This window comes from Chiloscyllium punctatum, chromosome 10 (genome assembly GCF_047496795.1).
Source record: "Chiloscyllium punctatum isolate Juve2018m chromosome 10, sChiPun1.3, whole genome shotgun sequence".
NCBI lineage: Eukaryota > Metazoa > Chordata > Chondrichthyes > Orectolobiformes > Hemiscylliidae > Chiloscyllium > Chiloscyllium punctatum.
Window position 1 is genome coordinate 55388795 of NC_092748.1, and position 14187 is coordinate 55402981.

The following is a 14187-nucleotide window of genomic DNA, read 5'->3' on the forward strand; positions in this document are numbered from 1 at the left end:
TCTCATGGTTCCATTATGTTTACCAGGCACTATATAATATCTAGTCTTTGGGATCTTTCTATGCAACCTGTTCATTCACATTCCAAAGTTAATTGCTACACTCCTTCTCAGGCTGGCTTTATCTATAGAAACAGTTTGAATTCTATTATTTATTGTATCTTGTGCTGTCTTTAATTCAGTTATTAATAAATTCAGTTATTCCTCTTATATTACCCACAGTCCTAATTATGTGTGCAAAAATACAGAAGTTAGTTTTAACTAGTTGCTATAAGATTTGTAATATTGATTTTTGTTAGGAAGTTAGTTATAAAGTGTAAGGTTAAATACAGCTTTTCCTACTCTTAGTATTTTGTGATTAATGGGCTGTAAGCAATCTATCTTTTTTTCTTTTTTTAATGTGTGTGTGTGTGTGTGTGTGTGTGTGTGTGTAGGTGTGAGACACAGTGAGAAATACAAGGTGCACGAATCTTTATTCGATTTCCACCACCAGGAAGATAGGAAAACACCCAAGTGGTCAGTGACAAGCAGTGCCCTTCACATCAAAGAGCAATGCTGTGTGATCAAAACAGTGAAGGGGATCTATTTTGTTCAGGGCACATGATGATATTTCCTGAAGCTAATTAACTTTCACATCTAGGTCTAAATACTTTTATTAGACCTAGATGTGAAAGACCTTTAATACTTTTATTAAGCATTGGTTTTTTTTTAATGCTAAGAACTATCCTCATAATCCCTTAGGGAATTTCTAACAAGAACCTATTGCAGACTAATTCATTTTAAAGAAATAACTACAAAATAACTTTTTAACTGTTGTTCTGATAATGACTTAAAGAGGTGACTGGGCTTATTCTGTACCTGGTGTTCATCCATTCACTGGGGCAATTTTTTTTTACCTTTAATGAAGGCTAAGATTAGTCACTTGTCTATTTTACAGACATGCCCATATCAATACTGTCTGAAATGGTGTACTCGTAGGAATGGTGTAACTTTGTTCAAAGGTGTCATTTTCTTTAATTAAAGGCTGGAACAGACTGTTAGTCTTATTTATCTCCTGTCAGCCACCTCATATCTTAGAGCTAAGACAGGTTGCCTTTTTGTCTGTCAGCCATTTTGTGTGAGCAGACATGGCCCATTTTGTCATAAGCATGTATAGTACATCCCTTCAGCCAAAATTAAGGATTCACAACAGACAAAACAGAATAGATATACATAAACAATTTTTAAGCTGGCAGACTGCAACCAATGGGTATCACAAGGATCAGTGCTTGGGCCTCAGCTTTTTATCTGCATCAATTACTTCAATGAGAGGACTAAGTGTAATATAAATTTGCTGATGATACAAAATTAGCTGGAAATATAAGCTGTGAATAGGGTGCAACAAAACTGCAAAGGGATATAGATGGCTTGAGTGAATGGATAAAAACACTGTAATAAAGGAGTCTTCCATTAATGGTGGAATTGTTGGTGTCAGAACTGGAAGTGAGCAACACTTTACACTGGGGTTGGGACAGCTGGTCACACATGATCATGAAGTGGCCAGCCTATTAGCTGTGTCTGGATGAACAGCACTGCAAATCATTTAGCACAGACCAGCAGGAAGTCACCACTCCAATCGCTATCTCTCAAGGTTGAAAGTCTAGGCACCACATTTACAGGGTATCTAGATAGGTATTCATTTCCTGCAAATTGGAAGCATCAGTCTGGCTATTGGTCTGGAGACATTTGCACTTTTTGATTTCTGTAGAAAACTTACCGCTGATACCATCATTGCGTCTCGGTGCATACGAGCGGCCTAATGTGTCAAAGACACCATGCTGGAGATCAGAGTAGAGAGTGTGGTACTGGAAAAGCACAGCAGGTCAGGCAGCATCCGAGGAGTAGGGCAATCAAAGTTTTGGGCATAAGCTCTTTGTGTAAATTCTCCTTCAAACCAACCAGGAAAGGTGAGAAGTCTTGTTTTGCAGGATGACATTCTGGAAGGAGCATTCCTATCTGAGCAAGATGTAGGGACAACTGTTAATTGTTATACAAACACAGTTGGTTCACTAAGAAGGAGGCAATTAAAGATGGGCAACAAGTGCCGGTTCAACCAGTGAAACTGACATCCCATGAAAACCAAACTTTCTGCAGCCTCTCCCTGTTGATTTTCTGGCCACTGCGTTGCATGGTCCTGAGCCAGCCTCCACTAGTTCCTCTGTAACTGCACCATTGATATTAGAAGTTATTGGCTAAGGTAGTGGCACAGTGGTAATGTCACAGGACTAGCAATCCTGAATGGCCAATATTCTGGGGAATTCCAATTCCAACATGACATGGTGAAATTTTAATTCGTAAAAATCTATAATTAAAAGCTCTGTTGATTGTTATATTAAAAAAAACTCTTCTAATTCAGTATCAGCAGGCTGTTTGGAAGATAATCGTATGTTAAGTTTTATTACAAAGGAATTGAAGTGGAAGAAACAAGCTGCCTTACTTTATTATATAAGGCCTTAATGAGATTATACCTCAACTACAATGTAGAATTTTGGTTTCTTTACCAAAGGAAGGATATGATTGCTCTAGAGAGAGTGCAGCAATGATTCACCAGGCTGATTCCTGCATGATTATTCAGCAGTGAAAGATTAAATAGAGTAGGCCTATATTCCCCAAACCTTAGAAGAATGAGTGACCTAACTGAATCATAAAATTCTAAATGGACTCAGTCGAGTAAGTAGATGCTCAGAGAATGCTTGCTGATTGGGAAGTCTGGAACTAGAGGTCACAGTTTCAGAATAAGAAGTCAGCTGTTCAGGAAATGAGGAGCATCTATTCAAAGGAGAAGGACAACTCCGAATTCTACATTGCCCCAAGCGAAACATATTCGGTACTTGAGTAAATTCACCATATAGATTAATGGATTTTGGGCACAAAGGAAATTAGGGGATGGAAATGGAACGGGAAGGTGTAGTTGATGCAGAAGATCAGTAATTAGCAGGCTTAAAGCATAAATAACTTATTCCTGCTCCTGTTTCTTATGTTCTAACTTTGATACAATTCATGTATAGTACATGTGATTGAAGCAAATGTCTTACTTTTCAGGATGCTGTCTAACATTCTTGATGATCATCATTATATCTCCAGTGTAGTCTGCCATGCTTTCCTTGTAGGAGGATTTATGTGAAGACATTAAAGAAATGGAAAAATTAAAATAGGTTTACTATTTTATATTAAACTTATTGAATATAATGCAAGAATGTCATCATTATATTGTGCTGAAAATGTTTTGCATTGATTATTTGTAAATGTTTGTGTTCTAGATGGTGAGAAAGCAGATATTTCGGTAAATATTTATGAAGATATAAATATAATCACAGGTGCACTTAAACTGTACTTCAGAGATTTGCCCATTCCACTTATTACATATGATGCCTACCCAAAATTTATTGAAGCTGCACGTGAGTATATTGATTTTATTTTTTATCAAATATTCATATTATTGAGTTATTTATAATATATTTAAAATGTATTTAAATATTGTTAAACTTGCTAAGTCCCACCATTTGTCAGTAACAGTGTAGATATTCTGTTCAGTGTTGGAAACTCTATTTCAACCCTAACTGGGTTAAAAATCACCCATTTAACTTTGGATATCTCCTGCAATGGATATTCCTGGAATGGAGCTTCCTCTTACGAGGAATGCACAAAACCAGTAGTGAAGAGAATCAGTATGGAAGCAAAGATTCCTCTTGCAACAGTAAGTATGTCATGTTTGTGATTTAACTGTCCAGGAAAGCAGTCAAATACTTTGACAGCTCCTGTGAAAGGTAGTATTTAAGCATAAGTGGATAAGGGGATTAGTGGGCCAGGTTGGTGAGGGGTCATGGTGCCATTTGGGTGGGGTGCAGGTAAACAAATGAGTATTTAGTATAGAGGAGTGTCCATTATGGCAGCAGCAGAGTCAGCAATCTTGTATCCAGTGGGTGAAAGGGTTTGGGTGGACTAAGGGAGAGGTCAGGCCAGTCGGGTCCGAGGGAATCAGGCAAGCATTGTGGGGAAGGGGAGCAGTGGTGAGTATTGGGCCAACAGATTGAGAGGATTTCATCAGATCAAATGTGGTTTATAGGGTGGGTATTTGCTTCCAGGGTACTTCAGGTTGTCAGGGTGAAGCATTGTTTCAAGTCAGGAAGCTGTCAGTCTGATGGTGGAGGGGTTTAGAAGGGGGCCATGTCTACAAAATCAGGTGAGGGAGAGACTTGAATCAGATCAGGTTGTGGGGAATGATCAGGTCAGGTGAGTGATTAGCAGTGGTCCACGTTTCGACGGAGTGCAGTTTTTTTAGGTGTTTATTGATAAGTCAGGGTTTCATTTTAATAGTTACCCAGGAGTTGTAGTAGGTTTTTGATCCTGAGTAACTATTAAGCCTGAATAGGTCCACAAATTATACAGTGTCATTGGATTCTCTTAGAGAGTTTGAAATGTAGGGAAACTGCCTTTCAGAAAATTCTGTTCCTGGATAATTCCCATAGTGTCTGCTGTTGGGTATTTCACCTGGTCCCGTCACTGAACTCTGTCTGTGCTGCAGCAATGACTGTTTGATCTTTAGAAAAACTGAGACAATGTGTTTGTCAATTTGTATTTATAAGCTGTAATTGCCTGGTCTGAAATTGACCTTTAGGTGGCGTTCTAATGTAATTTACAATTTCACCAAATCACCAATTTGTTACACTTTCCAGTCAGAGAAACTTGTAAATATATTAAGAGTTTGATTCCAGTCTATCTGCTATTTCACACATTTGCTACCTAATGGCTTAATACCAGTGTAGTATCTATAAAGCTTTACAAATGAGGTAAATATATTTCACGTCATCCATTCATATTTCTAAAGATCACTGTCAAACTGCCATATAGTTATGTTGGTTCTATACAAACAACCAAATTTGCTCCAGACAAGATTTTCCACAAATCACAGATCTGACTGGAGAAGTGAAGTAGGGGGAAAGCTGTTACTGATTCACAACATGTAAGAATTCAGGGTCTTAGAACTCTAACTTTGTAAATATTTAACCATTTAATATCCATTTGTCCTTTTAAGACTATAACCATGAAGGTGATGAGATATAATCTGGTATTGCTAGTAAGAAAAGTAATACTAATTGAAAGCTAGGCAGCGCTGTAATTGGTTCAAGTTGGGTATTGCCTCTGATTGACTCAAGTGGACACATGGTCTCCTTTCCCTACCACTTTAATTTTGGCAATCTCTGGTATGCAGTATCCTGTCTCTTACATATTCAACTTTGTACAGAGCACACATATTGCTAACAGCTGTTTTTCTAATCCTTTGTGGTACTCAGTCCATACTCATGATCAATGGCATTTCTCAGACACTGATTCACGCAGTACACGGTTCGTCACTGATTTTGTTTAGAGCAGGAGTCACCTCTAATGCAGTAGCTATCATGGGAAAATTTCCCTGCTGACTTATATCTCAAATATGAAAGCAGTGTGTAAGGTGCCATTCATTACTTTGAGACCTGTCATTCTCAATGTTTAACTGATGTATAGGTATCAATATTGTATATCGTGTAGAATTCTTAGTAAAACCAGTGCTTGTCAGTGTTTGTCTGAAGTGACTACGTCGCTCGTGTCGAAATTTTATATGGAAAATTAATATTAAAATTAAAAATTAATATATTGCAAAAGAGCATGTGGCATATTACAATAGCATAAAACATTTAGATTAATACAGAAATTATAAAACTACTGCATACTTAAAATCTATGTATTTATGAAACCAGTATGTACATTGTATAAAAATGAAGTAACACTATACCCTTATGAAATACAATAGAATATGCTCAGTGAATACGTTCATAAGTAACGAGCATATAAAAGATTACAGTCGGAATCTTATAGGGGACTGAGTGACATGGGTTATGGCGAGATGTGTGACAGAATTGGGTGATAAGTATGGCAAAGCCAATCTTGATGTTGGGAGCAAATCTAGCCGTTTTTTATGCCTTTTTCAAACAGTGTGGCAAGATTCTCACTAATCATCAGTGAAATGCCAAACAGCGATGAATGATTGTTAAATGATTTGTTCATGGCACAACTCACCTCATTAATATTCAGCTTTCAATCTTACCAAAATCATGAAATGACCTGAACATCAGGAAAACTCAACAAGGAAATCAGAGCAGGCACTTTGTTGATTCCGCTCTGGCCAACCTCCATTTTGGACACTGGCACCAACATCTCAGTGTCACTTCTTGGGCACCGCTGCAGACATTAGCATCTCACATGTGCCAGACTCTAAGAACCCATGTGGCACATCTCCAGTCCATTTATAGGATACTTCTGCACTTTAGTGCTGTAACTATCATTGTAATGCAAGGACATTGTGTACTCAAGAATTTTCACCAAGCTCACGGACTGGAGCAGACTGCAACTTTAGGCTGTTCACCTACTGTCATTGAGTTCACTCACTTTGTTCCACTTTGAATGCTCACAACATCCCTGTCTTGCATGGCTTTGCCTTTCCTTTTTGTACTTTGTCCCCTCACCCAGGGAAAACAAGCTCATATTACTGCTGTCTTGCCATTCCATTTAGTGCAGACTAAAAGCCGTGAAGCTTGACATAGTTGTCAGCAAGCCTCAGTCATATCAAGGCAATTGCCTTCACTATGGGGTTCCTGTCGCAGTAAGTCAAGGACAGACCCCATATCAATCCAGACTGAGCTCAAGGTGGCCAGAATCAGGATCTTTCCCTGATGAGGGGTGAGAAGTCAAATGACAGGCAGAACATCACCTGCTTTGACTCTTTCTCCCTATTGTAGACAGTATTCTTCGTGAAACAAGATAGGGATAGGTATTACAGGGAATGAAAGTAGGTGACACAGCTTGTAAAGGTTTCAACCAAGTGAGTGGACAGTACAAAGGGTATGCGGTGTTAGTGATGTTGCAGGTTGGAGTGGATTAGGACAGTTGAGAAGATGACACAAGCAATAATCAAAGTTATAGAGTGAGAACCTTGGACCAAGGTGAGTACAGTAGAAAGGATAGTGAGTGCGAGGTATTGGAGAGAAGATAATGCCATTTATACTGCGGAGCGAAGGCGGTCATTGACTTTCCTCCTACAGTGCTGGACGTTCCTCCAGACAGTTGAGACTGCACAAACCTCAATGGCAAGCTCAGACCAGGCCGCATGGTCTGGTGTCATGGCCTCCACTGCTGGTCTTGGGGCAAAAGGAAGCCTGAGTCATGCTATCCTGCAGGACCTCCAGTGATCTGTCTGTAAAGCATGGCACTGATTTCCCCATCTGATATGGTCAAGGTAAATGTCAGCAACTATATAGGCCAGCTCCAGATTTACAGTGCTTACCCTAGTGCACAATGCACTTTTAAAGATGGCACATGTGGAAGGGATGCCAATGAATTCTGGGATATCTGTCGAGCAGCAAATTTTTCTGGGAGCAGCACATGTTAAAAATGGGTGGAGATTGGACATGACAGGCACCATAGGGGCATAACAATTAATGAAGCAAATTTGGTGAGATATGGCAAGAGAACTCACTAGGCCTTGCAGTGAGAAACCTTCCAAAAATCAAGCAACTCAAAGTTAGTCAGAAAAATGTAAGCAAAAGAATCACAGGACTTGATTCTCATGCTTTACAGTACAAACATGATGCAAAGGAGTGACATATACGTTTTCCTTGAAAGAAAGTGACTGCTTCATAAGGCATTTGTGTGCACTTAATGTTCCCAATTTATTGCCATGGTAAAAATGTAACTAATATGAAATAGTGGGTCCAAGTGGAAGGCTCTGATACTTGTCTTACTTGTCAGGTTTCAATGGTACATTTAATGACAAGTAACTTTGTATCTGAGTGCAGCTGCAGACAGTAGACCATCCAACTTTGCCTGTCTTCACAGAAACTGATGACATTTTATATTTTTTACTTCACGAAAGAAGTCTAATTAAACCACAAACCATGATTTTGCACATGAGCCTAAGGCCTATTTTTGTACATGTATAATGTCAAAATTCTTTGTAATCGTATAAACTAATCAATCACATTATTAAAATATTTTATTTGAAAGTTTCTTTAATACTTCTCCTTCAACGCTTTTATTTTGTTTTCAGTAGGATTTTATTCAGAATGAAAATGAAACAATGTATTTTATGTCATTGTATATTGTATATCAGTATGATTGACTGCTTACCCTACTTAGTGAGATAACTTGGAAAATCCCCTTGATTTGGCACCATTCACACTAATATCATAAAAAGCAAAATCCTCATTGCAGGGTCTGCTAGATCCTTATGAATAGGCATCTCAGAGATCAGCAACATGCACTGTTGCTTAGCCACTGACTGCAAAGAATTTGGCCATAATTGGTGAGGGGATTTTTTTTAAGTTAGAAGTACTCCTTCCCCATTTTATGATGGTATCTTCAAGCATTCTAATTTGTGTCAACAGGAAATAAAGCATTCACGTTAAGTTTGCAAATGTTGCAAATTTGAATCATCTTTTAAAACTTCTGTGGGGGCTAAATTGGACGACCTTTGAAAACAGGCATCACAACAATGATTAATAGTGCTAATCATGCTGTTCATTGGCTCCAAGCATCAACAAGTGTCTTAAAATTGCAACTTGCTAGCACTTCTTAAAGATTGTTAACATCTGTTGTACGAAACTGCATTGTGACTTTTGGCAGGTGCTTTCAGTTGTGTAGGAAGTGAATCTGATCTAAAGAACATGAAGAGCAGCATAAAGGAAACAGAATGAGCTCCAATATATTTGGATGCTGCATTGGAGGCCTCAGCAGACAAAGCAGAAAGTAGGATTGATGATGTAGAACTCTATATCTGCAAAAGACTGGACTCCCTTCAAAAACATGGTAAAAACGAGGACTGCAGATGCTGGGAACCTGAGTCTGGATTAGAATGGTGCTGGAAAAGCACAGCAGGTCAGGCAACATCCAAGGAGCAGGAAAATCAACATTTCGAGCAAAAGCCCTTCATCAGGAATAGAGACAGGGAGCCTTTAGAGTGAGAGATAAATAAGAGGGGGGTGGGGGGGAGAAAGTAGCATAAAGTACAATAGGTGAATGGGGTGGGGATGGAGGTGATAGGTCAGAGAGGAGGGTGGGGGAAGGTAGCAGAGAGTGCAATGGGTGAATGGGGATGAGGATGAAGGTGATAGGTCAGAGAGGAGGGTGGAGTGGATAGGTGGAAAGGAAGATAGGCAGGTAGGACAGGTCATGTGGACAGTGCTGAGCTGGAAGGTTGGAACTGGGGTAAGGTGGGGGCAGGGGAAATGAGGAAACTGGTGAAGTCCACATTGATGCCCTGGGGTTGAAGTGTTCCGAGGCGGAAGATGAGGCGTTCTTCCTCCAGGTGTCAGGTGGTGAGGGAGCAGCGGTGGAGGAGGCCTAGGACCTCCATGTCCTCGGCAGAGTGGGAGGGGGAGTTGAAATGTTGGGCCACAGGGCAGTGGGGTTGATTGGTGCAGGTGTCCCGGAGATGTTCCCTAAAGCGCTCTGCGAGGAGGCATCCTGTCTCCCCAATGTAGAGGAGGCTGCATTGGGAGCAATGGATACAATAAATGACATTGGTGGATGTGCAGGTAAAACTTTGATGGATGTGAAAGGCTTCTTTGGGACCTTGAATGGAGGTGAAGGAGAAGGTGTGAGTGCAGGTTTTGCAATTCCTGCGGTGGCAGGGGAAGATGCCAGGATGGGAGGGGACCTGGTCAGGTTCACGCCCCCCTAAACACCCACCCTACCTTCCCCCACCCTCCTCTCTGACCTATCATTCACCCCCATTCACCTATTGTTCTCTATGCTACTTTCTCCCTACCCTCGCCCCCCTCTCATTTATCTCTCCCTGCCTCTATTCCTGATGAAGGGCTTTTGCCCGAAATGTCGATTTTCCTGCTTGGATGCTCCCTTCAAAAACATGATGATAAGACACCAACCATAAAAATCTATGGTACTTAGTGGCTGGAGTCAAGAATGAACTACCATTAACTTTATCTATACCTCACTTATTTTATAAACTGCTATCAGGTCACCTGTCAACCTCCTATACTCAGTGAAAAGAGTTGAAAAATGTGGTGCTGGAAAAACACAGCAGGCCAGGCAGCATCCGAGGAGCAGGAGAATCGACGTTTCGGCATAAGCCCATCATCAGGAATGCATGAATGCTACCTGGCCTGCTGTGTTTTTCCAGCACCACATTTTTCAACTCTGGTCTCCAGCATCTGCAGTCCTCATTTTCTCCTTAGTGAAAAGAGTTCCAGCTTATCCAGCCTTTCTTTATAACTCGAACATACCATACCTGGCAATATCATGGTAAATTTCTTGTGAACTAAAATCCTTCCTATAACTGAGAAACTAGAACTGGACACAATATTCTAGAAGAGGCCTTATTCAAGTCCTGTATATAATTCCCCATTTTCTCTCTCCTTCCATTTTTAAAGAGTGGGGTTACATTAACTATCCTCCAGTCCATTGGAACTCTTCCAGACTCTACAGAATGCTGGAAAATGAATACTAATGCATACACTATTTCTAGGGGCACTTCCTTAAATACTCTGGGATGCAGAGCTTGAGGTCTTGGGGTCCTATTGAGTTTTAATTCCATCAATTTTCCAATTATCATTTCCTGACTAATAAGAATTTCCTCCAGTTCCTCCTTCATGCTTGCCCCTCTGTCCCCTTGCATTTCCAGAAGGTTATTTGTGTCTTCCTTAGTGAACACAGATCCAAAGTATTTGTTAACTGATCTACCATCTCTTTGTTGTCCTTTATGAATTCATATGATTCTAACTGCAAGAAACCTACATTTGTCTTCACCAGTCTTTTTCACTTCACATATCCATAGAAGCTTTTGCAGTCAGTTTTTATGTTTTCCACAAGTTTACACTCATATTCTATTTTCCCCTTCCGAATTAAACCCTTTAACCTCCTCTGCTGGATTTTAGATTTCTCCCAGTCCTCAGGTTTGCTACTTTTTGTGGCCAATTTATGTGCCTCTCCTTTGGCTTTAGCACTATCCCTGATTTCCCTTGTTAGCCAAGGTTGAGCCACCTTCCCTGTTTTACTCTTATGCCAGATACAGATATACAATTGTTGAAATTCATCCATTTGTTCTTTAACTATCTGCCATTGATGATCCACCGTCAACTCCTTAGTGTCCTTCAAGATTAGAGTGGTGCTGGAAGATCACACCAGGTCAGGCAGCATCCGAGGAGCAGGAAAATCGACAATTCAGGTAAAAGCCCTTCATCAGGAAGGGCTTTTGCCTGAAACGTCGATTTTCCTGCTCCTCGAATGTCGAATGCTGCCTGACCTGCTGTGCTTTTCCAGCACCACTCTGATCTTGATTCTAATCTCCAGCATCTGCATTTTCCACCTCCCCTTAGTATCCTTTTCCAGCTTATCCTAGCCAGTGCATGCCTTTATACGATTAAAACTAGCCTTCTTTAAGTTCAGAACCCTAGTTTCAGATTTAATTGTGCCACTCTCCATCTTAATGAAGAATTGTACCATATTATGGTCAGTCTCCCCTGAAGGATCTCACACCACAAGTTCGCTAATTAATCCTCTCTCATGATATAATACCCAGTCAAGGATGGCCTGCTGTTTAGTTGGTTCCTCAAAATATTTATCGAGAAAACCATCCATCATACATTCCAGGAAATCCTTTTCCACCACATTGCTATCAGTTTGGTTAGGGGAAAGTGAGGACTGCAGATGCTGGAATCAGAGTTGAGAGTGTGGTGCTGGAAAAGCACAGGAGGTCGGGCAGCATCTGAAGAACGGGAGAATCGCCACTTCAGGCAAGAGTTTCCTGATGAAGGGCTCTTGCACGAAACGTCGATTCTCCTATCAATTCGGTTAATCCAATCAATATTAAGATTGAAGTCACTCATAGTAACTGCTTTACACTTATTGCATGCATCTCTAATTTCCTGTTTGATACAATCCCCAAATTCTCAACTACTGTTTGGTGGTCTGTACACAACTTCCACTAATGTCTTTTTCCCTTGGTGTTCCACAGCTCCACCCCTACAGATTCCACATTGTCCAGGCTAATGTCCTCCATTACTGTTTCGTTCATCTCTTCCTCCACCTCCCTTCCCTTTCCATCTGCCTTTTCTGAAAATTGAATAACCTTGGATGTTGAGTTCCCATCCTTGGTTACCCCGGAGCCAGGTCTCCACGATGCCAATTACATCATATCCATTAAAAACTGTCTGCACAGTTAATTCATGCACCTTATTGCAAATGCTGCTTGCATTGAAACACAGAGCCTTCGGCTCATTTTTTTGACATTTTATTGCCATTTTAAAATTGTATTGTAATGTGGCCCTTTTTGATGTTTGTCTTTGACTTCTCTGCCTTCCACTTTCACTTTTCCCCTTACTGTCTTTTGTATTTGTCCCCACATTACGTCCCTCTGACCTCCTGCATTGGCTCCCATCCCCCTTCATTATTAGTTTAAGCCCTCCCCAAAAGCACAAGAAGACACTCCTCCTAGGACATTGCTTCCAGTTCTGCACAGGTGCAGATCATTTGGTTTGCACTGGTCCACCTCCCCAGAACTGATTTCAATGTCCATGAAATTTGAGTCCCTCCCTCTTGCACATTCACCAAGCCATGTATTCATTTTAGTTATCCTGTTATTCCTACTCTGACTAGCACGTGGCACTGGTAGCAATCCCAAGATTACTACCTTTGAGTCTTATGTTTTAGTTTATCTCCTAACTCCCTAAATTCAGCTGTATGACCTCATCCTGCTATGTATCTATATTGTTGGTACCTATATGCACCACGACAACTGGCTGTTCACACTCCCACTCCAGAATGTCTTGCAGCCACTCTGAGACATCCCTGACTTTTGCACCAGGGAGGCAACATACCATCCTGGACTCTGGATTGCAGCCACAGAAATGACCATCTATTCCCTGTACAATTGAATCCCCTAACACTATAGCTCTACCACTCTTTTTCCTGCCCTTCTGTGCAACAGAACCAGCCACGGTGCCATGAACCTGGCTGCTGCCACCTTCCCTGGTGAACAATCTCCCCCACAGTATCCAAAACAGTATATCTGTTTTGAAGAGCGATGACTGCAGGAGACCTCTGCACTACCTTTCCACTCTTCCTCTCCATTGGTCATCCATTCCCTATCCTCCTCAGTAATTTTTATTTGCGTTGTGACCAACTTATACTGTCCACGATTCATCAGCCTTGTGGATTCTTCAAGGTGAATCCAGCTGCAGCTCCAGAGCTGTCAAGTTGTCAGACAGGAGCTGCAGCCGGGCACAATTCCTGCATATTAAGAACATTGGAATGGTCCCTGAATTCCCATGTCACACAGGAGGAGCATGACACAGGTCTGGAATCTCCTGCCATGACTTAACCCTTAAGTTAACAACAGGAGAAAAGTGAACAGAAAATAGGAGTCACAGCTGCTGCCTGTGACTTCGCAGTTAAACTTCCTTCTACTTTGGCTTTATCCTCATACCTTCAGCAGCTGCAGTAGTTTGCTCCTCCTCTGACTGCCTTACTTCACTGCTGATCGCCTTCCTCAACAAAGCCTTGTATTCACTTAAGCCTACACTTAAACCTCCAGTCAGAGGTTTAAGAACCTATGCTAATCTCACCTTTTTTTTTCCAATTGATTCATCGTGGCCTATCATTCAGGGTTGGGAAGATTCCATGCATTGTTCCTCACTGAGGTTCAAGCAGGAGACTTGCTCCCCAAACACTCTGGCAGATTGGGTCTCCTATTGATAACCCTCGTCTCTCTTTCAGTAATTTGCCTTACTCTGCCACTGTTCATTCTACAAGTCATTCTGTATTTTATCTGGAATACCTCTTAGAATCTCCCTGTCTGGGAATCAATTTACTTGTGGAAACTTTGAAGTCAGCGAATGCCAAAGCATTTCATGTAGAATTTTGTAACATCAAACAACAATAGACGGTACCAAACACCTTGTAGATTTGCATGAATGGTGATAAAGCAATCAGTTAACACTGGTTTTTGGTTGATGGATCCCTTTAAATACAGCAAGTAAACATTTCCTTTGTGTTTCTGAACATATGATCTGCCTGTTCTGTTTATCGCATGGGTGTAGCACAGTTACTAATATTCATCAATATTATAATCATAAAATTTCACCTCATACATTTTCAACA

General features: G+C 40.8%; 1 protein-coding gene across 5 annotated transcripts in view; it reads left to right on the top strand.

Moving 5' to 3' along the window:
- chn1 (chimerin 1) overlaps positions 1–14187 on the top strand; it is a 236366-nt gene that overhangs the window by 209955 nt on the left and 12224 nt on the right. For all 5 annotated transcript variants that reach the window (XM_072579176.1, XM_072579175.1, XM_072579178.1 and 2 more), the window contains one exon: positions 3297–3434. In XM_072579176.1, coding sequence (XP_072435277.1) covers positions 3297–3434 — 138 coding nt within the window. The remainder of the gene's footprint in view (positions 1–3296; positions 3435–14187) is intronic.